At 41.8% G+C, this 27057-nt stretch overlaps 1 protein-coding gene across 9 annotated transcripts in view; it reads left to right on the plus strand.

The window, feature by feature from the left end:
- LOC139757010 (protein turtle homolog B-like) overlaps nucleotides 1-27057 on the plus strand; it is a 179120-nt gene that overhangs the window by 116778 nt on the left and 35285 nt on the right. For 8 of the 9 annotated variants that reach the window (XM_071676957.1, XM_071676962.1, XM_071676960.1 and 5 more), the window contains exons 2-6: nucleotides 10806-10935; nucleotides 17348-17556; nucleotides 20579-20689; nucleotides 24045-24248; nucleotides 25709-25860. In XM_071676957.1, the coding sequence (XP_071533058.1) occupies nucleotides 10806-10935; nucleotides 17348-17556; nucleotides 20579-20689; nucleotides 24045-24248; nucleotides 25709-25860 (806 nt within the window). Of the gene's footprint in view, nucleotides 1-2186; nucleotides 3117-10805; nucleotides 10936-17347; nucleotides 17557-20578; nucleotides 20690-24044; nucleotides 24249-25708; nucleotides 25861-27057 lie in introns of those variants that run through there. The other variant, XM_071676959.1, reaches the window with a different exon arrangement.

The raw sequence follows: 27057 nt of genomic DNA on the forward strand, positions 1-27057 counted from the left end.
CTTGTTGTCTTTGTACTTAAACTCCTGTACTTCTAGACCTAACCACTCATCACAGCAAAGTCCTTTGTTAAAACTATGAATAGTCTCCAATAATCCACATGGAAATTTGCACAAACTTTGTTCTCCTCGAGGTATATATATCACAATACAAACACCTCAACACAAAAGCACTTGCAGACTCCTGTCATCGTGAGACTACTTGATTACGTCTGTGAAAGAATATGAATGCAATAAGCTCCAAAATCTACCTTCAGTAAGAAGCAGAAGATTCAACACAGAGTACTATACTGAGTTTGTGGCGCCAGAGAAGATGCTTCGAACTACTTTATTCCTTCACCATCCAGTGAACCAGATCACCTTAAGCACTGAACTTATATTGCTGGGTAATGGATAAACTGAAGGATCAACTCTTTCACAGAAAACATTCAGTACATTCCCACAAAAGCTGCACTGAAGATACTTGGGTCTGTTCAATATAATCAATGAACCAAACTCAAACCGATAAGAGCGAGCGAGATCCTCCCAAATTCCATCATACATTCTTTTCTGTTCATCATTTTCTCTCTCATTTCTCGAAAAACTATGATCAGAGCAGGAATAATGAAATTAACCATAATGAACATATTGCTAATGATTAGAATGATGAAGATAATCGTTATCTATATATTGATAATGGTGTGTATAATCTGTCTTCGTGTCTGTAGAAAAAAACAACCTTTGACCTCAATTGTAATGATTATGTCAAAGGTCAGTGGTATTGAGGATGGTGTGGTTGTTGTTGTGATGGTCTTACAAATAAAGAGGAGGGTGAAGTTCGTGAGTAGCAATAGTGGCTATTGTAGTAAAGATGAAGGTGTGGTGAGTAAGAGTACAGTGAGTATAAAGGGTTTCTAATCTGAATTTAAGTATAGCCATAAATGCAGCTTACTGGAAATAAGGCTGTTAATATGCAAGACGAGGGAAGCAGTGAAGGGGAGAGTGAAGAGAAACTGATTCTAGCTACGTTGAACCTACCTAGCTAGTGGAGATAGTGGTAATGTGCAGATGAGGGTGTAGTGAATATGAGCAGAATGTGAACAAAATCAGCCACGCTGGTGATGACAAAAGCTGTGAAGATAAGGGTGTAATGTAGACGACTATAATCATATACACAAATGTTGCAAGCTACGTAGTCATATATATGTGATGGGTTCCTAAATACTTTCTATTACTCGCCTAGTTCCCTAGTTCCGTTTACCCTCACTTTATGCTCTTCCTCACCAAGTCTCTCCTGGCGTCTATGTACACACGTCTTTACTCCAAGTTAGTTCACTCTCACCCCCTTCCCTCCCACGCTACAAGAATTCACGCTCGCCCCCACCAGGATGTGGCCAGACATCCCACCAGACACCTCTCTCATCATATTCACATCTGAAAACCTCTATTTCCGTATACCAGTCACTTGGTACATAATCCAGTAATGCTCGCTCACCACTAACACCACGCAGCCACGTATAATTAATGTATGAACCCTTTTTTTTAAGACAGGTGTATCCTAATACCAGTCCTTCATTAACCTATAAATCAACAAGGTAAATATCATTGTTACAAACGTTTACTTTCACTGGGTTTTCCCGGGCTCGTGACGTAATAGCAGGGCGTCTGTCTGTTCTGGTGGGAGGATCCGAAGCTTCGAGATAGCTGCTGTTTTGCTGTTACTGTGTTATGTTACGTTTTGCTGTTACTGTGTTATGTCACGTTTTCTTGTAATGTTTTCATCACATCAACAAACTGTACTTTGTATTTGGTATGTCTACTCATTTTTGGAAGCGAACTTTAGTTTAAGTTTGAGGTTCGAAACATTATTTTTGTTTCCGAACAGACGATGTTTTGACTTTGTTTTGTTCGTTTCGAAGTCATGTGGTGTTGGCCTACAGCTCAACCAGTGAGTCAGTACGAGGCGAGCTGTTGGAGCTGTAGTTAGTTAAGTTGTCTCTCGTTGTTATCTTATATATATATATATATGGCGTTTAACGTCTTGGACTTCACTAATCTGAAACTTATGTTTTTTCTTATATTACATTGTGTATATATGTAGTTTGTTTCATGTCTTGACGATAACTGGTTAGGTTGTAACTTTGGGCAACAAAATGTTCAAATTTTTCTTTGATGTTTGTTTTTCCGCATTTTCTAGTTACTCTACTTCGGTAAGATAATTGTAGATAGCTATATGATATGATGTTGTTTTGTTTATGTTGCTTGTTACGATCAACCGCTAGCTAGGGGTCGTAAGAATGATCATTATTCACACTGGGTAACCCATGTCCAATGATTATAATCTTAATAGCCATATCAGCGACTCTTGCATTTAAACCTCCGATCACTCATACTCTATCCCTTGCATCAAAATTGCTGACGCACTCACTCGGCCCCTCCCAGACTTTCGCTTTTCTTCCTTACTCTCTTACTATCGGATGTATAAGCACGTTCAGTCACTCACTTCTCGTAATACACTCTCAAGTCTTAGCAACATCATCCTGGACCTTGCTTCCTTACACTCTTTGAAGAATCCCTACAACTCCTCCTTTAGCAGAAGTAGCCATCCTTTGCTTTGCTCTCACACTCGCACTGACCCTAAACTTTACCCCTCGAACATCCCTACATCATTCTTCTCCTTCGTCTTGAGATCAGGTTTCCTCATCGTTGGAATATCCAGGTTTATCTTCCCAAACATGCATCTATATTCCTCTTCCTCTCCTAGTTATATCCATTCACATTCAGAAACCCTAGCATTAACTTTGTAGGAGGATAAACACTACACTGTTCGGTCCTTTTGTTTCCATTTTTAGAAATAGAAATATAAGGAAGGTCGTTTCTTGAGCCCTGCTCACACTACTTTTGTCTCTGAAGGGGAGTTCGTCACAGTCATGATAATAACAAAATAGGAGTGTTGATAATGATAATGATTACAGCAGATAGAGCGAATTGGAGCGATGGGGTATACAGGGGACGACGTGCTATCCATGGGTTGAAGCATGGTATATGAAAAGACTGGAGTAAGGAAACTACGGATTGATCTGGTTGTGGATAGAGGTCCCTGGTTACACTGCATCATACATACCAGCTAGAGAATGGAGGTGAGCAAGTGATGCCATTTCTACGTCTTAACAGTTAACTAGGGATGATTATCATTTTGGTGGTAAGATAACTAAGAAAAGTTATAATGTTACATGGGTAAATAACATAATTATGATGATAATATTAGCCGCAATATCATTGTTTTCCTTATCGTCTATAACCCTATATCTGTACTATAACAGCGAAGTATTTGTTGTTTTAGTTATTGTTTGCCTTTTGGCTGCTTGACCATCAACTGATTCCAGTATGTTCTCGTGTATGACTCGTATCATTCTCCATCCCTTCTCTCTACCGTACATGCAAGGCTAAAGACACACAGTAAGGACATTACAGAGTCTGAAACGTGTGGTTTGTGGAGCGAACGTACTTATTTACGAACACATTTACATTATGCGCCAAGGTTTCAGGACAGTTTTCTCGAAAATGAATAGCGGCAGTAGGAGCGTATGAAGGGTGTAGCAAAGAAATGGGAGGTGTGGAAGGTAACAAAACAATACATATCGGAAAGTAATTAAACCTTCGGTTGCCATTTCTTCAACTTTCCACAATATCTCCATGCACGGAGCTCTCTGTGTTCCAGTTGCCTTTTGTTCTGTCTTTCGTAAACTTCCTCACACTCACCCCGAAAAACGACTGTCATCCACAGTTCATAAGTTACCCTTTCCTCTCCTCGTTCTGGTAAAATCCGAAAACCAAAACATGCAGAGTCGAACGACGTCTCTGTTCTGTTGATAAAGATCTCGTCATCGTCTTATGGTCTCATCTCTCCAACTTCTCCCGTGTCTTCCTCATATGGAGCACTTTTCTGGCACATTAAGTCCAGTTGAGTTCACAAGGGTTTTCCACCAGTGTGATATGATATGAGTCGTGTTAGTCCCTGTTAACACTGGGCTCTGTTGAAGTGAATGGGCTCGTTCAAGCTGCCATCTGTTGGTTAAACTAAACACCAGAGTTTCTGTCCGTTCTCTATTCTGCTGCACGGAAGTTAATGACGACCTTCTGGCCCATACATCCTGTCCAACACGACTGCCTCCTCCTCTCCTTCCTACTCCTCCCAGTTATGAAGTTACAAATTTAATGGTGATTTGGACGTCTCGCCTGCCACTACCGACTCTTTGTTTTGTCTACTTCTGCAGAAGCTACTGTCTTCTTATCTGTATTTCTATATGTTAATCTAGAATTCATTCATGACCCTTTTCTCACTTTGTTTTTGTCTCTATGGACGTCTGTGTCTGCTGAAGCTGTTCGTATTAACCTTTTGCGATCTAATCCTCTGACAAATGCTAACTGATGTCTACTATACGAGTTTTGTCACCTGAGTATAATCCTATGGTTGTCTGTGAAGAAGCACAGAAGAGACTGACTATTCCACTGCTTCCTAAAGATAGATATCTCGAACTCATTGACAACAGTTAACGAATCTTCAGTTATTCCTCTAAACACGTGGACACATGCTCTGCTATGGTACGTGTAATTCATCCTATGATACCAACTCATCACTTCTAAACATTGTTAAGGTATTGTGGAGTGCATCACTGTTGTATATATCAAGCATGTTTACATAGAATTTCAATTTTCGAACACCTTGTTGCTCGATTAGTGTCACTATCGTGGAGAAAGAACGATGTTCTTATTCTTGTCAAAAGACTAATTTTCAAGCCTTTTTTTTTTGAAACTCGACATCATAGTTATTGGGTCAATAAATAGTTTGTTTTTTCCTAGGGTTAAATAAGTGGTATAGCGATACCCTTCTTCCACTGTGATATACTCAGTCCATTGTTTATGATCTCTTAATGAAACATCTAAGCGAGGACTAATATAGATATCATTGATCCCTTTTAGATAGTCACATGTTTTATTGTTTTTCGATCAGGTATGGACGCGTTTGTTAGATGCCAGAGGTTTTCTTGTCTTAGTATATTTCACCAAGGCTTTTATGGTTTAGATGGGTCTACCACCCGTGCAAGTTGGATATTCTGGTCAGGAACATCGAGCTAGGCAAGGAGTTAAGACGAAATGGGGAAGCTTTGTCGTAATTTGTAAGAAACGTGAGGAGAAAGATAGCGGGGAAGAGGAATATAAGACTTAAAGGTAGAACACGAATATGATAGGATGAGAGAGACGTTTGAGAAAGAGTAGGAGTAAGCTGAGACGTTAATGCAAGTGAATAGAAGCCACCAGAGTGAGAAAGGGCGTGAGAAATAGACAGAGAGGAGTGTCAGAATGAAGCGGGGGGAAAGATGAAGAATGGATAAAGAAAAATAGACGAATGAGCAGAGAACGCCATCACGGATGATAGAGGAAGAGGTTTATAGCAATCAAAAAGTGAGTCATTTGAATTAACTCGACTTGATATCAGAGACCCAAGCAACATTTGTAGCACATAGACTTCCAGTGTTTGATAATGCAGTTTAACCTCAAATGAGAACTTGGCTGATGGATAAACTAACAGATCTTGTGCTTAGATAACACTCGACACGTTAACAGATGTATCTCTGAAACTATGAAGAGAATGTGAATTATCATAAGGAACCGTTTGGAACATTTTATTGTGATAACATGAAAAAAGAATATGGCAGCACTTTTTTCGTTTTGCAAATATATGCAAATGAGATGATTTTAATACACAGAGAGGAGTCTTATCTTCAAAATGTAACATCATAGATTTTGGTAAAGAAACCAACAAGTGCTGGGCATATCACTTTCTATGTATGAGTTTCTCGTCATCAATGGTTCGTCAGGACATTTGGTTTACTGTAAGAGGAGCGACGCTAGCTAAGCTCTGTACATGGTACCGGGAAATTAGACGAGTGAAGTCTGATTTTAATGGTAGACTAGGTTTATCTACCAAGGAAGAGTCAGGATGTAGCCACCGGTGACTCAGTTTAAGAATGGCTGGGGAAGTTTGACTCGAAAAGCTACTCACCTCACTTGGTCCGTCTCCTAAGGGGGTCTCTTAGGTGACTGAATTTTGTTATGGGTTTGATGAGGTACGTCATCTTAGGTCAACCGTCCGACAAAGAGAAGAAAGAAAGAGTTTTTCTTTTGTATCAAACGTCCGAGTCATGGAAATATGTCCCATCGAGGTCGGTCCTTGAATAAAACATGGAAAGGATTACAAAAACAGACACGTAAGCAGAAAAAGAGAAATAGTATCGTAGAGGTTTTGAGGAGACTGAAGAACCTGCCCTAAAAAAAAGGACATCTAAAAGCTGTTGAAAATAGTAGAGAAACATAAAGATAAAAGTTATGCGGTGTAAGGAAAGAAGCAGACACCACAACGGCCCATCCTTGAGCTGCCAAAAGCCACACTGTAGTACTGTAACTCAGTGACTTGTCGATTATTGTATGGTCTGGGGAAGAAGCAGGCAAGCAGCGAGTTTTCAGGTGAAGAAACCGAAGTGATGTTATCTATAGAATAGAAAAGGTGAACCAAAAATGCCGAGTAAGGAAAGCGAATCAAGTTCTTGAGGTCAGATGTGAAGTTCATAAGCCGTATTGCTTTGGCCAAGTTTATCTGGCCAAGTACGCATGTCAAACGATAACCACCCTAGCCGTACGACCAGTGAGGCCAAAAATAGGGAAGGTTGGGGATTAGATCCTAAAGCTGCACTGTATCAAAGCTTTTCAGTTGGAGTTTGAAACATGAGATTCCTCGGAGCTTTCCAGGAAGGATGACTAGACACGACCTACAAAGGATCCAATCTCTGCCTGAAAAGTAAACAGATGACTGTGCGAATCAGAAAATCGGAGTATCGAATAGACTTATAAACTCTGGAAACCGTTGTAGCTAAGAAAACCAAGCGTTAGCTGAGAAGCTAGAGAGGTTTTCCTTGTTTGTTGTATTTATACCAACACATATAAACAAGGAGCTTCAATTTTTAAAAGCATAAACAGACAAATTATCCCTGGGGATAGGGGATTAAGAATACTTCCCACGAATTCCCTGCGTGTCGTAGAAGGCGACTAAAAGGGGAAGGAGCGAGGGGCTGGAAATCCTCCCCTCTCGTTTTTTGTTCTCTTTTTTAATTTTCCAAAAGAAGGAACAGAGTGGGGCCAGGTGAGGATATTCCAAAAAAGGCCCAGTCCTCTGTTCTTAACGCTACCTCGCTAACGCGGGAAATGGCGAATAGTTTAAAAGAAAAAACCAGACAAATAATCCCAGGCGCAGATACAGAGGAGCTTCTTTGAAATGTGGGTGGATAACTTGGGTTTATCCACCTTCCTAGTGTCCAAGGTGACTCGTGCTTTTCGAACTACAAAAGCCAAAATATATGAAGCAAGACATAGAAGTGATAAGGAGGTGCGTCAGGGAGGAAAAGAATGTTAGAATCAGATGGATTTGGAAGGAAAGTAGAATACGTGTCTATGATAGTAAGAGACATAGATATGGTACTGTCAAGATGGAACAGAGAAGGAAAGGTACAAAGACTAGAGGTATTTTTTTGTCAAAGGCCAGAAACGCCTATTAGCGGAAGAAGAGAGGTTATTGCACTTCTTGTGGATAAAGGAACGCTTTACCTCGCCAGTAAAGTATCTGCAATGATTTCGGTCGGAGATAGAAGCTGAATGGTATTCGAAGGATAGAGATTATTTTTGTCATATGAGATACCAGGTTCCTTGCCCGAGAGGCCTCTTCCTAAAAGGCATGGTTGAATCATCGATTACATAGAGAGTCGTACATGGTAGAGGATATATGCCTCCATTCGTGCACAATACCCTCTGCTATACATTCAGCAGATACAACCATCACTCGAGGAAAGGCGGCAGTAATCCTACCGATGAAATGGAAAAAAATGATCTTGAAAGAGGCTTACTGTGGCTGGATGGAGTTTCATCTGATCAGAGACAGTGGCAGAAACGTCATCCCATCAAGTAACGAAGGCCGCAAACGGAGTTATTAAGGTGTTCGGTGCGTATCTTAGGATTTCTCTTAAGTCAGTCGGGACTGGAGATAGCGGGAGACGAGACTTAAAAGTGTCTCAAATAGAGGCGTGATCATGTAAGATAGAACTCGCTTTCATTTTGTATACGAGTTATGATGGAGTCTCACACGGGATGGAAATGATTGCTAGTGGAACTTCATCGCGTGTTATTGATGTTCGTTGTGGTCCACCGATTGATGTCACTGCTTGGGACAACAGTGGTTTCACTGTAGGGTGAAATATAGTTCTGTAATGGAGGGAATCAGCTTGTTGATGCGACAGAGTCAGTATGGCTCAAGTTATATGTTGATGTACTATGTTGAAGGTGGTATTGATAAAGATGTTAGGGATGTGATATTTTTAAGTTGAGACGTTCGGTGGTTGAAATCACCTAGAAAAAATTAGCATCTGACCTGCTGTTACTATCAGCACTCTGACAGTAGAGATGACTAAGGTATCTTTATTTGCTATAATCGTATATGAGCGTTTTGGTATATTTTTATCACAAAACCATTTTTTCTTTGTGAGGAAGTTCAAGAGCAGGGACGAAAAAGATGATGACTAGGTTAAGAAAACCTGGTTTATACAAAACGATGAAGGAGGAAAAGCGACTTGAATCTCTCACAAGTCGACCATACTGGCGTACTGCCAAATGTTTTAAACTCTCTTGCTACAAAACACAAAGCGGTGAGTGGTGCCCACAGATAGATACATATGAGTTCGATTTATGCTCATCCTGTCGGTTCTTCATTACGACCTTTAAGTGCTTTTAGATCTTCCCTTTGTTTTCTGGGAACAGTAGTGACCTATGCGGTGCTCCTAGAGTTAATGGATGGCCTAGTGTGTAGATCACACGAAGGATTAAGACTACTGAGAGTAAGCAAGTGTTGAAGACCTTGCGAACCTGAAGAGTGACTCAAAAACTCTGTTACAATATTTGTTGTTTTTATTCATTTCGACCTAATGGAGAACGTTCAGAGAGGCTGCTGCGGAAACTGAATTTGTAAGATCTCGCGAGCGTTGCTGCAAAGTAAGGTCTCGCGAGCAATGCTGCAAAGTGTGTCTAAAGGATGACGTCATGGGGAAAGTTGTGTGGGGGGACTGGGAAAAGTTTGTTAGATGCGAAGATCTTCGGTGGCATGTTAAGTGACTCTCCAGGGTGACTGTGGTCGTGGTACAGATTATATATCGCCACTTACACACACACACACACACATAGGGTACAGCTTGGTAAAATGATGGGTTGAGTCCCCCATATATGAAGCTTGAATAATGAATATGAATCGTTGTACCCCGTTGAGCTCTTGGTCTACCCTTTGTTGTTCTGTACGTAGGTTTGCCTTCATTCCTGTAGGATGGTTGAGATCATAAATGAAGGGTAATCTCCTGTCTTGGTATGGCATATGGTCATAGGGCTGTCAACTCCTTTGAACTGCTACTGTTGAATGAGTGAATCTGGCATCACTCACATTAACGACTGTCTTGTATTTACCGTATGTATTTACCATAGCCAGTCTGCCAAGGAAGCATAATCAATGCTCACATTATTTTTTTTTTACTCCAGAATTCTTCCAGGCTCATAAAACTTTTAATTATGATAATAGTTTGTCCTTATGATGGCTGCTGTGTTGTCCCACTACTGCTGTGTAATAATATCGATGATGAGATATGGTGTAGCTGTGCTGTTCAGTCGTAGATTTGTTTAATGTTGTCGACAGATGAAGCCAAGTTAGTTAAAGTCCAGTAACTAATACCATTTATCCTGACTTTCTTGTCGCGCGAGGGACAAGTTACCTTCCATATTAATTACTGATCACAAATCTACATTCTTTTCCAAAATCTTATCCAAATAGATATTTACTGTAGACTTGACCAGATTAATGTGTCAACCAATCAGCTACGAAATAGAGATGAAAGTGATCTCGATTCATTAAGAATGCCAAAACAATAACAATAACAATAACAACAATAGACACGGATCCTCATGTAGAGGTATATGTGTAGTGTGGAGGACAACTTGAAGTGATGTTCATATAACACTGGCGATGTAACTCGTGTGTATTCCTTTCCACCTGTGAGCTGGAACAACTTTTATCACTCGTACATGTCCCCTTGTCATCTATTGTCATGGTGGTTACTGGTGCTAACGTGCCTGGGAATGACGCCATGAAAATGATGGGATCCAGAATTTCGGTTTGAGTTGGTCCTCGCAGGTTGTGTGGCGATCAGAAAGCATAAATCCTCTTTCCGTTCTGCCTGACTGACCAGTCAAGACCCGCTCTTGTTTCCGTCTTCCTGGTTTTGAAAGAGGAAGTTCGTCTTGCCTGAGGACTCGCTTCAGAGGAAGAGCTGCCTGAGTGATGAAGACCCTTGTTAAGCTGGGCCGACCTTTTGAACTTGTTGTACCAGTTAGTCAGTTGTGTTCGTGTCGTTGTAAACACACACACACACACACACACACATATATGTATATATGTATATACATATGTTTTCTGTGGGGCGGGATGGCGCCAGGAATGGATGAAGGCAAGTGGGTAAATCGTTCCAGTTGTTAACTGTTCTGTTGAAGAAAAAGTATTTCACCTCATTTGAGGTGAAGCGTTTGTTAACAAGGTGATATCCGTTACTACAGGTAATTATCAGACGAATCCATCATTAAGCTACTGATGTACGTGTGTGTGTGTGTGTGTGTATGTGTTACATAAGGTATGTAGAATATTGTGGTATGTCTCTGGCCATAACATTATTGTTCTTCGTCCACAGACGTGATAGAGGAGGTGGAGGGAGTGTCAGGCCAAGCAGCTCGCCTCCCATGCAACATGTCAGTCCAGGCTGGCGACACAGTCTACCTCGTCCTGTGGTTCAAGGAGGGACTCACCACACCTATCTATAGGTGAGTGTGTGCCTGTACGTTTGTGCAACGCTGTCTACAGGTTACCAGAGTGATGTACACACACACCCACACACATACACACTCAACAAGTATATCATGCGGGTTTATCATGCACTGGATGTCCGGTTATGTACTATGGGGATCGAGTCGAGGCATCGTGAACAGGATCAACGAACATGAAGATGATATAAGTCATCATAGATGAAATCCACACAAAAAGACGTACAGAGACTCGCACACACAGACGTGCACATACCGTAATATGTCACAAAGATCATAGAGGTATAAGGATCTTTTGATATATACTTAAATCTTCGGTTCCATTCAGGGAACCTGGTCGTGTTGAGCCGCTTAGCCTGGCATAGACGTTTGCGATACAAGTTGTCAAAGTAGTCAACACGGTTGACGTCCACGCTCTTCTTGTGAGCTGTTACCAGAGAGCCAGACAATCCCTGCTGTCAGGTGAGCAATCGCCATGAAAGCCAAGAGACCAGAGACTTTCCTCTGTGTGTTGTAGGTGACAACAAAATTCTTTTTTATGTTTCGTTTTTGTTTTTTGCGCTGGTGGTGATGTCATCGTCACGTCTTTTGTAACTAGGAATGTGTTATACGTCTGGAAGCAGTGGTCACATTATGTTATGCATAGTGACAAAACGTTTTTTTTTTTTTTTTGCTTGATTTAGCATCATTGTGACACTTAGATGTGAAATCATTATGTGTTGGAACAGAGGTAACACTAAGTCATCTTGTGGTGCTAATTCATATTTAATGATGACAACATTGTAATAGGTAGCTAACTCAGATGAATTACTTTTTATGTAGCAAAAAAACACTTAACAAGTGATGTTTTCATCTGATAACAATACGTAAAGTACACTTGTATTCATACCTGACGTTTCTCTGATGGAAAAATAAATTTAACTTTTTCAAACAACGAGAGACAGGGTCGATAGTGAAAGGAAATAAGAAATTAGAGTTCCATAATCTAACTGTCGTAGAAGAGCATTAGACATCATGTCTACCAGGTTATCTGATGCCCACACAACAACCCTATCCTGGTGTCACGTAATCAACACCCACGTAACACAGCCGCTCTGCTCACTGGCTCATGACGGACGAAGTAAAACATAGAGGAGAAGAAAAAGGAGTATTGACCTCAGACGTGAGAAAAAGATGGAATTGATAACAAGAGCTGCTCGTGTATGACCTGTTCAAGGAGGATAGGGGAAGGAGGAGTCTTCAAGTACAGTGGAAGTACTTGTTCTGAAGAGACGTATTCGCGACACCTGAATATACTTTATATTTTTGTGGAATTAAGGAATTTTGGTGATGTGGGGTTTTTTTGAGGAAAGTTAAAGAGTTTTCGCTGATGCAAAGGACTTCTTTAGATGATAGAACCACCCGAGAGAGAGAGAGAGAGAGAGAGAGAGAGAGAGAGAGAGAGAGAGAGAGAGAGAGAGAGAGAGAGAGAGAGAGAGAGAGAGAGAGAGAGAAATGGGACAATTTATGATTTGGCGATTATGTATAACTCTCTTAGAGGTGGTATACATTTCTAAACCAAGATATTTGTTCAAAAGACGGCTATAACAAGACTAGAAATTACGGACGTATATATGGAACGTTGAAGGAAGTAAAATCTATCAATATACATACATACAACTGATACAGAATACCAATAGATTATAGTAAGGAATCGATCCCGAAAACAGACTAATATAGGTTTATACAACGATGGGCAGAGGCAAACATAGAAGTCTGGAAATCAGATTTTACGTAGTCCAGAACGTATCATAAACTTTGGAAACTCTGCGTCTCGTGATTCCCTCGAGTTTTGGAGAGAAAAATCCAGATATAAGCCAGAAGGAGGAGGAGAATGGTGTCGGTCGATGTCGCCCTACAGACACGCATGATGGTGATGATGAGGAAGTAGAACGTAGGATCCAATGGGCTTGAGAAACGGCGAACTGACCCAAGGAGTCAATGTTCTTGAAATAAAAGAATTCAGAGCTGCTGGACGAAGGAGTGGAAGATCATTCCTTAAGAAACCAGCAATGAAGGATACAATTTGTTCACATGTCTTACTCATCTCCAGAAGTAGAAGTGTTCTTTGGGTCTTGTGATTATTGAATGTATGGGAGGCTAATACGTAAGGGAGAGCTAAACGTATTGGAGGAAATATATTGGGATGTTGTGAGACACATTCTCGGTTAAAGACTACAACGTTCGCCCACCTCAAGACTAAAAAGTTGCCACTTCATGTGATGTAGTGATGTTTGTCGTGAACTGTAAAGTTGTGACGATTTCCACTTAGAATGAAGTCTTAAGCGACAGACGGAGGGTTATGTGCTCATACTCGATACTCCCAGGTTGTCATCAACATGAACTCAGAAGGTCGATCAAACCCAGAATGAGAAAGAAAGATTCTGGGGCGGGAGAACCCAAAGCAGTGGCTGCTCTGCTTCTTCCACAGAAGGAAAGATCATTGGAAGAAAAAACTTTCATCGTCTCATCGAGTCGAAAAAGAATTTTCGCAAGTTGACTGACTGAGAGATATCCTAAAGTGGAATACTTGGCTTTATAGGAAGTTATGCGATGAAAATATGCGGTAAGGAGGAAACATGTGCAATAGGGCACCTAACAGACTTGACAGATCCAACATTTACGATTTTAGACATGACTCTCGGGAACGCGAATAGCTGTTTGATTAGTCGTTCCAGATCTGAGAACAGAAAGGAAACGAGTCTCTCTACCCATAGTATCATTGTAGAGGGATATTCACTCACTCACTAGTAGATATTACCGTCCATGGCTTACATTAACTTAATACATGAAGAGAACATACACCAGCATAGATAAGGGCTAGCATAGACCGGGTATCGCACAGACTGGGGAGCACAAACTGGAGATACCATAGACTGAGGAAGCATAGACTGTGTGTAGTATAGACAAGGGAAGCATACGCTGGGAGTAGCATAAACTGGAGGAATGACAGAGATGGGGGCGATGGCATAGAATGGATGGAGCATAGACTGGAGGGAGTCTAGACAGATGTCATAGACTGAGATAACGGAGAAAGAATACTACCCACATTTCTCCTATGTGACGTAAAAGGCCGCTGGGAAGTGTGAGCAGAAATCTGTAAATCCTCCGTCATTGTTGTATAACTTTTCAACAGAAGGAACAGATGAAGGAACCATGACAGATGAAGGAGCCATGTGAAGACTTTTTTTTTTTCTCTGACACACAGTCGTCTGGTGCCTCGCTGCCGAACGAAACGGCAAACAAGCAAGAAAGAAAGAAAGAAACGTATTGGAACGGTCTTGTGTACAGAAAGAGACGTGTGTGGTGTACAGAAGGAGACATGTACGGTGTGCAGAGGGAGACGTGTGTGGTGTTCAGAGGGAGACGTGTGTGGTGTACAGAGGGAGACGTGTGTGGTGTGCAGAGGGAGACGTGTGTGCTGTGCAAAGGAAGACGTGTGTGCTGTACAGAGGGAGACGTGTGTGGTGTGCAGAGGGAAACGTGTGTGGTGTACAGAGGAAGACGTGTGTGGTGTACAGAGGGAGACGTGTGTGATGTACAGAGGGAGACGTGCAATCAGTGAACTGAACCAAGTCATATGAAGCAGCCGGGTAACGGAATGAAACGTCGGAAACTAAATATATAACTCGAATTACATGGAAATTAATGCCAAGTAAATGTTAACATAACATACATTAGTGTATATAAAGTTCGATGACGTAAAGTGTAGTCATTCTTCAGGCAGGAAGATAGCATTAGCACACATGACGTAAAGCCTCGAAAGTTACCGTAGTTCCTGAGGTGCTAAAATGGAAATCGTGCTGGTCCGTAGAACGAGCTTCCATCATGGTACATTACGCTAGCGATTACCACAGTCCAAACTTGCTAGAGGGAGGGCAGAGTGAGTCAGGACAGTGCGTCCCTGAGTACAGCTTGAGAGCAAGTGAGTGTTCAGCCGATTTGAAGTACGTAAGAGAAAATGATAATGATGCGAGATACCCACTCTTTCTTAACTTCCGTGGTTATAACTTATACATACACAAGTATATGTTCATACCTGCTGCCTTCATCCGTTCTCGTCGCCACCCCGCCATACATAAAATGGCACCCCCTCCCCCCGCGCCCGTGCGAAGTAGCGCTAGGAAAAGACAACAAAGGCCACATTCGTTCACACTCAGTCTCTAGCCGTCATGTGTAATGCACCAAAACCAAAGCCCCCTTTCGACATCCATCCCCTACAAAACTTCCCATAGTTTACCCCAGACGCTTCACATGCCGGCCCCGGTATACCACATCGTTCCAATTCACTCCATTCCTTGCACGCCTTTCACCTTCCTGTATGTTCAGGCCCCGATCACTTAAAATCTTTTTCACTACATCCTTTCACCTTCAATTTGGTCTCCCACTTCTCCTCTTTCCCTCCACCTCTGACACATATATCCAATCTGTCAATCTTTCCTCACTCATTCTCTCTATGTGACCAAACCATTTCAGTACACCCTCTTCTGCTCTCTCAACCACACTCTTTTTATTACCACACATGTCTCTTACCTTGTCATTACATACTCGATCAAACCACCTCACACCACATATTGTCCTCAAACATTTCATTTCCAACATATCCACCCTCCTCCGCACAACCCTATCTATAGCCCATGCCTCGCAACCATCTATCATTATTGGAACCAGTATTCCTTCAAACATAGCTATTTTTGATCTCCGAGATAATGTTCTCGCTTTCTACACATTCTTCAACGCTCCTAGAACCCTCATCCCCTCCCCTCAACCTGTGACTCGCTGATCGGTGCCTGAACATGCAGGAGGGTGAAATGCGTGCAAGGAATAGAGTGAATTGGAACGATGTGGTATACCAGGGTCGACGTGCTGTCAATGGATTGAACCAGGGCATGTTAAGCGTCAGGAGTAAACCCTGGAAAGTTTTGTGGGATCTGGATATAGAAAGGGAGTTGTGGTTTCTGTTCATTAAACATGACAGCTAGAGACTGAGTGTGAACGAATGTGGCCTTTGTTGTCTTTTCCTGGTGCTACCTCGCGCACATGCGGGGAGAGGGGGGGTTGTCATTTTATGTGTGGCGGGATGTCGACGGGAATGAATAAGGGCAGACAGTATGAATTATGTACATGTGCATATATGTATATGTCTGTGTGTGTATATATTTGTATACGTTGAGATGTATAGATATGTACATGTGCGTGTGTGGACGTGTATGTATATGCATGTGTATGTTTGTGGGTTGGGCCATTCTTTCGTCTGTTTACTTGCGATACCTCGCTAACGCGGGAGACAGCGACGAAGTATAATAAATGAAATAAATGATATATATATCTTTGATGTGTGTGTGTGTGTGTGTGTGTGTGTGTGTGTGTGTAGCAGTATATTTCCCTGGTGGTCATTGAGCCTCACTACTTGCCTAGTACCTCTATGTATGTTACAGTTTCTTACGTCATTATCCTCCCCTCACTCGTTCCAGCTGCACGACTCTACCTCACTTTTGCAGCCAGTTTGCCATTACCACGAGCTGTCGGTATTCATCTTTCTGGCAGTGGGCCATTTTTTGCTGGATTTCCCGAGCGCGCGCTCTAGTGCCGTCATTACTGCAGGCCTTCCGGGTTCTCTTCATAATGTACATCACTTTTCAAATAGAAGGAACGCATCTATCATAAGATATCTTATAGATAATGTGCTGGTAAGAAAATACCTATAGTAGTGTCAGGTTCGTTGCTTGCCACCACCGCTCTCCATGAGAGGAGTGGTAATCTTCAGTAAGATTATGAAAATATGATGGGACATCCCAGGTCACGACAGATAATTGAATAACTTTCATAATGAAAGAGAACTGCACACGCCACAGTCTCAGTGCAGCTCGAGCTTCGTGCAAACTTGCAGTATAATGAGTTCCCCCAAGGAGGTGGTTTTCTTTCTCTATTTTTTTTTTTTTTGTTTATGTAACTTACGAGAATATAAATACATAGGAAATAGTTTGATGTATCATTCATCAGGCCTCACCGAAAATCAAAACAAATTTGATAGAAATTGTCAAAATCAAACGATGTGCAAAGTGAGGTAGCTTACTCATGTGCCAGAAATTTACATGACATTAACGTCTGAAACGATTCACTCACAGTTGTACAAACACAGCCATTAAATCAGTAACAAAGATACTGATATCATAATGAGTAACATGTTTGTGCAGCTTACTCATGTGCCAAAAATTTACATGACATCAACGTCTAAAACGATTCTTTCACAGTTGTACAAACACAGCCATAGAATCAGCAACAAAGATATTGATATCATAATGAGTAACATGTTTGTGTATTCACGTGATCTCCCCTGTATGATTAATAACATATTATTTCCCACGGCCAGTTACGATGTGAGGGAGCTGCTGGGAGGCCAACCCAAGCACTGGTGGGACGCTGACCTTCTGGGCTCAAGGGCGTTCTTCAACGCTGGCTCTTCTCCATCCCACCTTCTCCTTCAAGGCCTCACTCAAGACGATGGCGGCCTCTACAAGTGCCGGGTGGACTTCCAGAGAGCGCCAACCAGAAACACCCGCATCAACCTTACTGTGGTTGGTAAGTAAAGGATGGTAACACGGGGGGCTGAGGAGTGGCGGTCTCCAAGACGGATATGTGGCAGGAAAGACGTACAGAAACACTGTGGAACATGGGACAAATATGATATGGGGAAAATTTGGGTCGGATATCATAATACGAGATAAAGCATGAATAGAATAAAACACACACGCACACACACACACACATAAAAAAGAAATAAACACTCTAATTCATAAATGCAGAAACACCACTTGGAAAAGGAGACAAAAGAATCGTGAGTGCTATGGTGTATTACCACATCTTCAGGAGTCTAGTTAAAGTGAGAAAAAGATCAATGGAATATCAATATATATATATATATATATATATATATATATATATATATATATATATATATATATATATATATATATATATATATATATTGGAGAGGATCACATATTTGCGTGTTCAAGTATATTCCTATGAGTCCACGGGTAAAATGAAACACGATAAGTTCGCTTATCGTGTTTCATTTTCTTCTTTCACACACTTTACTGAACTCAGTCACCAGCTTCTGCAATTTCTCACATGAATTAGCCACCAGCGCTGTATCATCAGCCAACAACAACTGACCCACTTCCCAAGCTCTCTCATCTACAACAGACTGCAGGGAAGTGAGTCAGTTGTTGTTCTCTGATGATACATCGCTGGTGGCTCATTCGAGTGAGAAACTGCCGCCTTGCCGGCTTTCATCTTCCGCAAAGCTTTCACTACCTCTTCTCTGTTTACCAAATCATTCTCCCTGACCCTCTCACTTCGCACACCACCTCGACCAAAACACCCTATATATGCCACTCTATCATCAAAAATATTCAAGAAACCTTCAAAATACTCACTCCATCTCCCTCTCATTTTACCACTACTTGTTATTGCTTCCCTATTTGCCCCTTTCACCGATGTTCCCATTTGTTCTCTTCTCTTACGCACTTTATTTATCTCCTTCCAAAACATCCTTTTATTCTCCCTAAAATTTGATGATACTCTCTCACCCCAACTCTCATTTGCCCTCTTTTTCACCTCTTGCACCTTTCTCTTGACCTTTTGCCTCTTTCTTTTGTACATCTCTCATTCATTTGCACTATTTCCCTGCAAAAATTGTCCAAACGCCTCTCCCTTCTCTTTCATTAACAATCTTACTTCATCCCACCACTCACTACCCTTTATAATCTGCCCACCTCCCACCTTTCTCATGCCACAGGCATCTTTTGCGGAAGCCATCTCTGCTTCTCTAAATACAGCCCATTCCCTCCCTCCCTCACTCCCCTTACATCATTTGCTCTCACCTTTTTCCATTCTGCACTCAGAGTCTCCTGGTACTTCCTCACACAAGTCTCCTTTCCAAGCTGGCTCACTCTCGCCACTCTCTTCAGCCCAACATTCTTCCTTCTTTTCTAAAAACCACTACATATCTTCACCTTCGCCTCCACAAGATAATGATCAGACATCCCTCCAGTTGTCCCCTCTTAGCACATTAACATTTGAAAGTCTCTCTTTCACGAGCCTATCAATTAACACGTAATCCAATAACGCTCTCTGGCCATCTCTCCTACTTACATACGTATACTTATGTATATCTCTCTTATCAACAAACACACACACACAGAAATACCACACACACACACACACACACACACACACACACACACACACACACACATATCCCAGTCTGAGCCAGGTACCCATATGTCATCCAGCCCCGAGGGAAGGACAACACCTAGCTTGGGTGGTGGCCGGCGTCCATGCCCAGGATTCGAACCCATTTTTGTGTTCCATATGCAGAGATGAACATACTCATAAATGCAATTTGATCATATAATTATCTGTGTTCGTTTCTTGATTTGTAAAACATCTATCTGAACACCTGTGTAGATTTCTGCATGTGTGCGCATTCACAGACAGCGGATATTTGTCATCATATGTCACTGCGAGAAACATGCAAGAACGTTAAGACTACGATCAGTTTGGTGTGATAAAGTCATTTGAAGTTTCCTGGAATGTTGTATGCCACGTCTGCCGCGGACCGTCCCTGATAGTCCAATTATAACTTCAGGAAAAGTAATGGAAGTTGTAATTGACCTTTTCCCTTGTTAGACGTTTCGCTTATCATAGGTACGACAATGACAATAAAGGAATAATTATGCACTAGATTTTCTTATTGTTTTCTGGATTCAAGTAAAGTATTTACATTAGAATATGCGTAAAGTAAGGAGTTTTTGAGAAAGTAGTCTCATCACTGAATATTCTTCAAAATCAGATACGGAGATGGGGAGGTTTGGACTGCCTTGGCTGCCTCTTCACGCCATACTTTAGCCTGTCTGCTCCCTCGTCACAATTTCTGGACTCTGACTCGGTGTTGCCTTCAACACTTCCCTCCCCCTAGACTCCATGGTCCATAGTGCTCGCCTCACCACAAATCTTAACTCCTGTGGCCGACAATGATCTCATTACCTGTGGCCTCTGGCTCTGTTGATTTTAGCGTTTCTTTTCGCCTTTAACCTCAGCTTTCGTCCAGGTACACTTAGTATCCCCAGTTCGTCTGTCCCTTCGCCACTCACCCTGGCTTCTGTGGGTCGCACGTCTCTCCTCGCCAGTTCTCAGCCCATATGACGACCCCCTGGTACTTCTCTCATTGAGTGCATTATCAATCATCATTCTTATATTTTTAGTATTATTGTAATGGAGTATCATTGATAATCATAATGAACTTGCCTTGATTTTTTCCTGAATGATTTTGATGCTGGAATACTTATCAGTGTAAGACATATGTATTTTTGTAGTCTGAAAAATGATAAGTCTTGTTAAGTCATTACATTTTTTTTTTATCAGCAAAGATTTAGCTGGCTCACGATGCTTCCCTAACCATCAACCCAAGCTTATGTTGCTCCCCTTAGCCGTTTTCATCCTCCACTTCAAACCCCAACTTGTTTCACCCCGGTCCTACCCTCACCATGACCTGCACCCAGCCTTTATCACTAACCAGAACCTCTCCTCCCTTCAGTCCCTCCCAGGCGGCTACTGCTGGTTGAGGACAGCGGTTCAGAGGTCCGTAGCTACGTGGGTCCTATCAACGAGGGTGATGACCTTCATCTATCGTGTGAAGCGCATGGTGGTAAGTGTGTTTGTGTGTCATTACCTGTTATTATCATCACTGGACTTGCTGGTAAGGAGTCTTACACCTAAGGGGCCCCCTAGGTCTTGAAGTATCTCTTCCATCATACGACTTCTTTACTATTTCCTTGCTTGGTTTATTCCATTCATCTAGGTAACGTGAACGGAAATCGAAAGTTGAGATGTGGATAAGTGAGAAAAGCAAGTCACTGTTGGAATAAGGAAGATAAACACATTGTAACAGAGAAAAAGGAGGTTTGTGAAGAGTAACTGTAAGGAAGGAGTGGAAATGATCAAGATTAATTGAGGAACGCGTAGCATGAGGGTAAGCAAGAGGCACACAAGTTAAAATAAAGGGGAGATGGGAGATGTATGGAGGGAATGATAAACATTTATAAGAGTAAGAACACCATTTATAAGGAGTTAGTACTGTGAGTAGAACAACAGAACATTACAACGACAGACAAGGAAGCAGATGGGAAAGTGATGGGATAGAAAACTGTGAATGCAAGATGAAATGTGGGGAAGCTTCAGGCGAGGATGAATGCCAAGAAGGGAGATGATGGTATTGTTGATCTTTTAAGTTAACCTTTCGAAGAATATATTGCTTAAGGAGAAATGCCTGAAGTCTGATGGAGTTTATACATGATTTACTTGTGCAAAGGCAAGGAGAACCAGAATTAATGCCCGAGTTATAGAGGTATGTTTCTGTTGATTCTATCTGGCAAGATGTGGGGGAAAATGAGGATTAAGGTGATGCCAACGTAGAGCAGTTAATTGGAGAGGAGCATGTTATCTCAAGAAACCCTAAGGGTGTGTGAACCAGAAGCTTTTCTTCGAAAACTTTCTTTTTTTTCTTTACTTCTTTCATACTCGTTTATCGTTTCCCGCACTAGCGATGAGGGAGCATACGAAGAAAGGCCTCATTCGGCCGCGTTCATTCTCTAGCTGTCATGTGCAATGCACTGAAAACATATCCACCTTTCCACAACAGGCCTCACAAACCCTTCCACGTTCTCCCGGCTGCTTCATACACCCTGGGTCAGTTCACTGACATCACGTCGGCCGCTGTATACCACATCGCTCAAATTCACACTATCCCGCGCATGCCTTTCACCCTCCTGCATGGTGAGGACCCCGAACCTGAAAAATAGAATACTTGTGAGAAATACTTAGAAACTTTTAAAATTCATAGATTTATAGAAAACGTATAATGGAGTTAACGGAAATGCTTTCCAGAAGGCGCTACGTATATACATGATAAATGAAAAGGTAAAAGTACAGTGAGGAATTTTCATCGGAAAAGAGTTAAGCATGTGTATAAGAAGGAAGGTGATCAGCCAGGCCCCTGCCAACTACAGGTCAAAGGCATCATGAGGACTAATGGCTTTGAAATATATACAAGTTGTGTAGCAACAAATTAGAAAACTTCCATACGAGGTATGGAAGGCAATTTGACCAGCAGTCATCTGAGGGACAGCAGCACCGTGGCCAACCATCCTTCTCACATCACCCAGGTGGTAAAGCACTAATCTGCCTCCACATCATCATCATCATGGAGATAAAGCAATGATTTACCTCCTCATTAACCAGGAGGTAGAGCAGTCGTTGACTCGCCATTACTCCTGAGGCAGAGCAATGAACTACCTCATCATTACAACGGAGGTAGAGTAATAGTATAATCTACCTCCCTAGGAGGTAGAGCAGTCGTTGGCTCGCCATTATTCCTGAGGCAGAGCAATAGTAAGAGCAGAGTAATAGTACGATCTACCTCCCCATTCCCTCGGAGGTAGAGCAGTAATCTCCCTCCCCTTACTCCTGAAGGTAGAGCAGTAATCTCCCTCCCCTTACTCCTGAAGGTAGAGCAGTAATCTCCCTCCCCATTACACAGGAGGCAGAGCAATAGTAAGAGCAGAGTAATAGTACGATCTACCTCCCCATTCCCTCGGAAGTAGAGCAGTAATCTCCCTTCCCTTACTCCTGAAGGTAGAGCAGTAATCTCCCTTCCATTACCCTTGAAGGTAGAGCAGTAATCTCCCTCCCCATTACACAGGAGGTAGAGCAGTAATCTCCCTCCCATTACCGCTGGAGGTAGAGCAGTAATCTCCCTCCCCATTACACAGGAGGCAGAGCAGTAATCTCCCTCCCATTACACAGGAGGTAGAGCAGTAATCTCCCTTCCATTACCCCTGAAGGTAGAGCAGTAATCTCCCTCCCCATTACACAGGAGGCAGAGCAGTAATCTTCCTCCACATTACCTCAGAAGTATTTGAAGAACCTGATGCCCCATTACCTCGCAGGTAGAGCAATAATAACTTGCCTGCCAGTTACCTTCTAGGTTCAGCAGCCCCTTACCCTCCCACCATTCACAGGACTCTCTATCAAGAAAATAAAAAGAGCTTCTCCAACACCCTACTTGATGGCCTAACAACTCCATTTTTCTAATATTTTTCCCACCGTCATACAAACTTCGTAACTAGCAGAAGGCTGTTCTTGCCAACTTTTCATACGAAGTTGAAGTTGTAAGGACAATAAGGTGGGACACTAATGATGTGGTCAAGTGTCCCGTTATGGATGCCATCTCGGGAACCCTTGACTTTTTTCTCTCTCTCTCTCTCTCTCTCTCTCTCTCTCTCTCTCTCTCTCTCTCTCTCTCTCTCTCTCTCTCTCTCTCTCTCTCTCTCTCTCTCTCTCTCTCTCTCTCTCTCTCTCTCTCTCTCTCTCTCTCTCTCTCTCTCTCTCTCTCTCTCTCACACACGCTATAACGAAGGGTTGACATCCATTATGGGCCCCTGGCTCCTGTGTTAACTATATCCATGAACCTGTAGTTTCTACAGGGTGTTCCAAAAAAAATGTACTTATATGAGTACACTTTTTTGGGGGGACACCCTGTATTTTTCTTGATACTTTACTCCTGGGTTTTATTGGTTATTTTATATATCATAGTCTATGTTGTGATAACATTAGCTTGCCGCCAGGACCCTATCCTCATATGATACCTTATTAGATGACTTTTCGCTTTATCAATAAAGCTTCCATCTTAATAACACGAAGCACATTATATAACGAACTTTATTATCATGACAAAAAGCATAATTACTAGTAATTATCTTGCTCAGTTATCTAATAAGTTTACATATAAAAGATAACCTCTCTTTATTCTGCTCCGTTATTCATAACAAAATCATAACAGGTTATTATTTCCCTTTGAATTTGAGCCGGTTTATCATACTTTATCTTTCTATGATGATATTTTTCTGTCTATTAATCCTGTCTCTTTCTCTCGTGTTCATAATCTTGACAGATCTGGTGACGTCATACCAAAACAATGAACCGTTCTCTGTGTCTTTCTGCAGGTCGTCCCGCGCCGTCTGTTATATGGTTACTGGACGACCAGATTGTCGACGACATCACGGAGAGCCGGGAGGATGACATAACCCGAAATGACCTGACCATCCGGGGGGTCACGAGGTCACTGCTCCGGGCTCAGGTGACCTGTCGCGCTTCCAATAATCAAGTGTCGCCAGCGATAGCTGCTACGGCGACGATAGACATGAATTGTGAGTTCAAGCGACATGAATTGTGAGTTCAAGCGACATGAATTGTGAGTTCAAGCGACATGAATTGTGAGTTCAAGCGATATGCTAAGTTTAGTTCCGCTTCGCAAAGATCTCGTGATGTAGGAATATTGCTCGACTGATGAAGTTATGAGTAGTAGAAATACGAGTGAAAATGAGGGTTGGCTAACACTTTAAGCCTATGACATCACAGTATCCCTGTCGCATGTGTAGAAACACGAGTGAAAATGAGGGTTGGCTAACACTTTAAGCCTATGACATCACAGTATCCCTGTGGCATGTGTAGAAACACGAGTGAAAATGAGGGTTGGTTAACACTTTAAGCCTATGACATCACAGTATCCCTTTCGTGCGCCTAAACTGTTCTGTTATGATCTATGATTTACCGGTTTTAGTTTTTTATCTTGCTTATGTGTCCTATGTGAATGCTGTAACTACAAGTTTTATTACTGCGTTTATTTCCGTTGAAGAATCCGATGGTTTTGGGAGAAGTAATTTCATTAATCAGATAGAATGTAAAGTTGTCAATATGTTATCTCTCTTGGATGTTGACAGCTCTAGTTGAGTTTTTGACTGACTAATGAAACTGTTACGTAACTCGTGTTCGTGGAGTCAACTGGGTCAAATGACGATGTATGAAACATCGCCAAAAACGAACCAGTCATATGCTATACTTTACTGTCAGTACGGATGTTCATATGGACTTATTTTTTCTTACATTATCCAGGATGATAGAAGCATTACTAAAGTGCTATGTAACAACCGAGAGGAAAAGAATTTTCTCTTGTATGCTAGAAAATCAAATATTAGTAATTTCATTGTTCGAGCCTCAGGCAGGAGGAGCTCCTACACTAACTGTTGCTGTATTACTAACACTCGCTACCTCCCAGATGCATCTGTATTATGTCCCTCACAGTAAACTGTGATACCTTGCTGTAGGTACAGTGACATAAATAGAAACTTTCCATTGCATATGTTCAGCAGAATGGAAAACATTCAATAGATATTATCAAAGCATGTTGCATATTTTATTCTTCGTATGAGAATTTTGATAGAATAATTCATCATAGTTTCCCGCTGCTGTACTTCCTTCATACTTATAAGTTTTCTGCCAAACCTCACTTGTCCATTACTTCGCATATCCCTAAGTATGTCAACAGTAACTTTATGTTGTCAGATCCACACACGTAATGCCTCATAAGACCAGATCAGTCATGGCTTTAGTTTAAGTAGATACAACTAAGTAGATTATCTTTTACCTAATTCATTGCTAAATCTGGACATTTACATAGTAGCTATATATCACAAGGTATTTTCCAAACAAATTCTCATTAACTATGCCATAGCCTCGCCAACTATGCTTCACTTGGCCATATCCTCACTATATCTACTTCACTTGGTCATGTCACTTCTAACTGCATCTCTTCCGCTTGGGCGTACAGTACGGCCATTGGACGTGGCCATACACCACCCTAGGGAGCCGCTCTCCGCTGGTCGCACCTACGAAGTACTGTGCTCTTCTCGGGGATCTCGTCCTCCTGCCGTCCTCACTTGGTGGTGGGGCTCCGCCAGGGTTCCTGCCGCTGAAGATACGGTGAGTAACGCCTTACTGCCACTACCGCCGTTGCTCTTGTATCGTCGGACATACTTGGTTGTGTTCAGATGTCTGCGTACCATGTAGCGATCTGTACAGTTTTCATCTCTTCTTGGCTTGGCCTCTCTACATCAGACTGGTACTGTGTCCTCTATACATCTCTGGCTGTATTGTGTCTCTTTAACATTCTGGTTGAGTTATACATCTTGTATAACTACATTCTCTCCTCCCATGTCGGTTATATTTGATTAATTGTATATTTATACATCTACTGGACAGTCTTTGGTGTGCACATATAAGTCGTTGTTCTGTAGCCTACCTTCGAACCTAATAGTATATTTTTCTGTGTCCTTGGTTGTCTTACACTCGGGTCTTTAACCTAGTCATCTTCTGAACCTCACTCATCCATTGCAATGCGAATCCTGAACATGCGTTCCTTGTATAGCAAGACTCTGAAGCTAAGTTGCTATATAGTAAAGAAGGAAGAAATGAGAGAAAGAATTTAATGCTCAATTCCAATGTAGTTATAAACAGCTCTTACTGTAATTACCATAATCATCTATTGTTGCTGAAAATTTCTATGTTGTGTGTGTGTGCACATGTATATGTATTCATGTACTGGGCCGCAACTCCTGTCATTGTTAAATCAATATGTATATTTCCCTGAAATTTTCTTTAGTAATCACATTTACTTGCTCTTCGCTGAGTTTGTTCGACTCGGCAATTCTATTACTGAGGAAATGCTTCCTCGAGTCCATCCGTACAGTTCTCTTGCCTGGGATCCAATTATGCTCTATTGTCCTGGACTCTCCTCGGGTATAGAGGAACTGTTATGCACAAACATTGTCATGGCCTCTTAAAATGCATCTTCATTATATCTCGAGCAATTGTTCTTTCCTCTAATGTGGGCAAGTTGAGGACTCCCCCTCCTCCCTTCATAGCTCCTTTCTTTAAAGTTGTGGTAGTGATAATGTTTTATCCCTTTGGATCGAAATGATCTTCAAGGGAAGACACCAGACTGTGGCGACTGCTTTTGGCTTAGGACAAAAGTACATCGGTTATCTCTTACTAAGCACATTACATTAGATGAAATTGAAGGTATTATTGTTATATTTTCGTATAATTTGCTTTGTAGTCCTTTCTGCTTCACAGTTCTACAATTCAAACTTCATTGGCAAACTCGTACACCTCGTTAGA

This window comes from Panulirus ornatus, chromosome 24, assembly GCF_036320965.1.
Source record: "Panulirus ornatus isolate Po-2019 chromosome 24, ASM3632096v1, whole genome shotgun sequence".
NCBI lineage: Eukaryota > Metazoa > Arthropoda > Malacostraca > Decapoda > Palinuridae > Panulirus > Panulirus ornatus.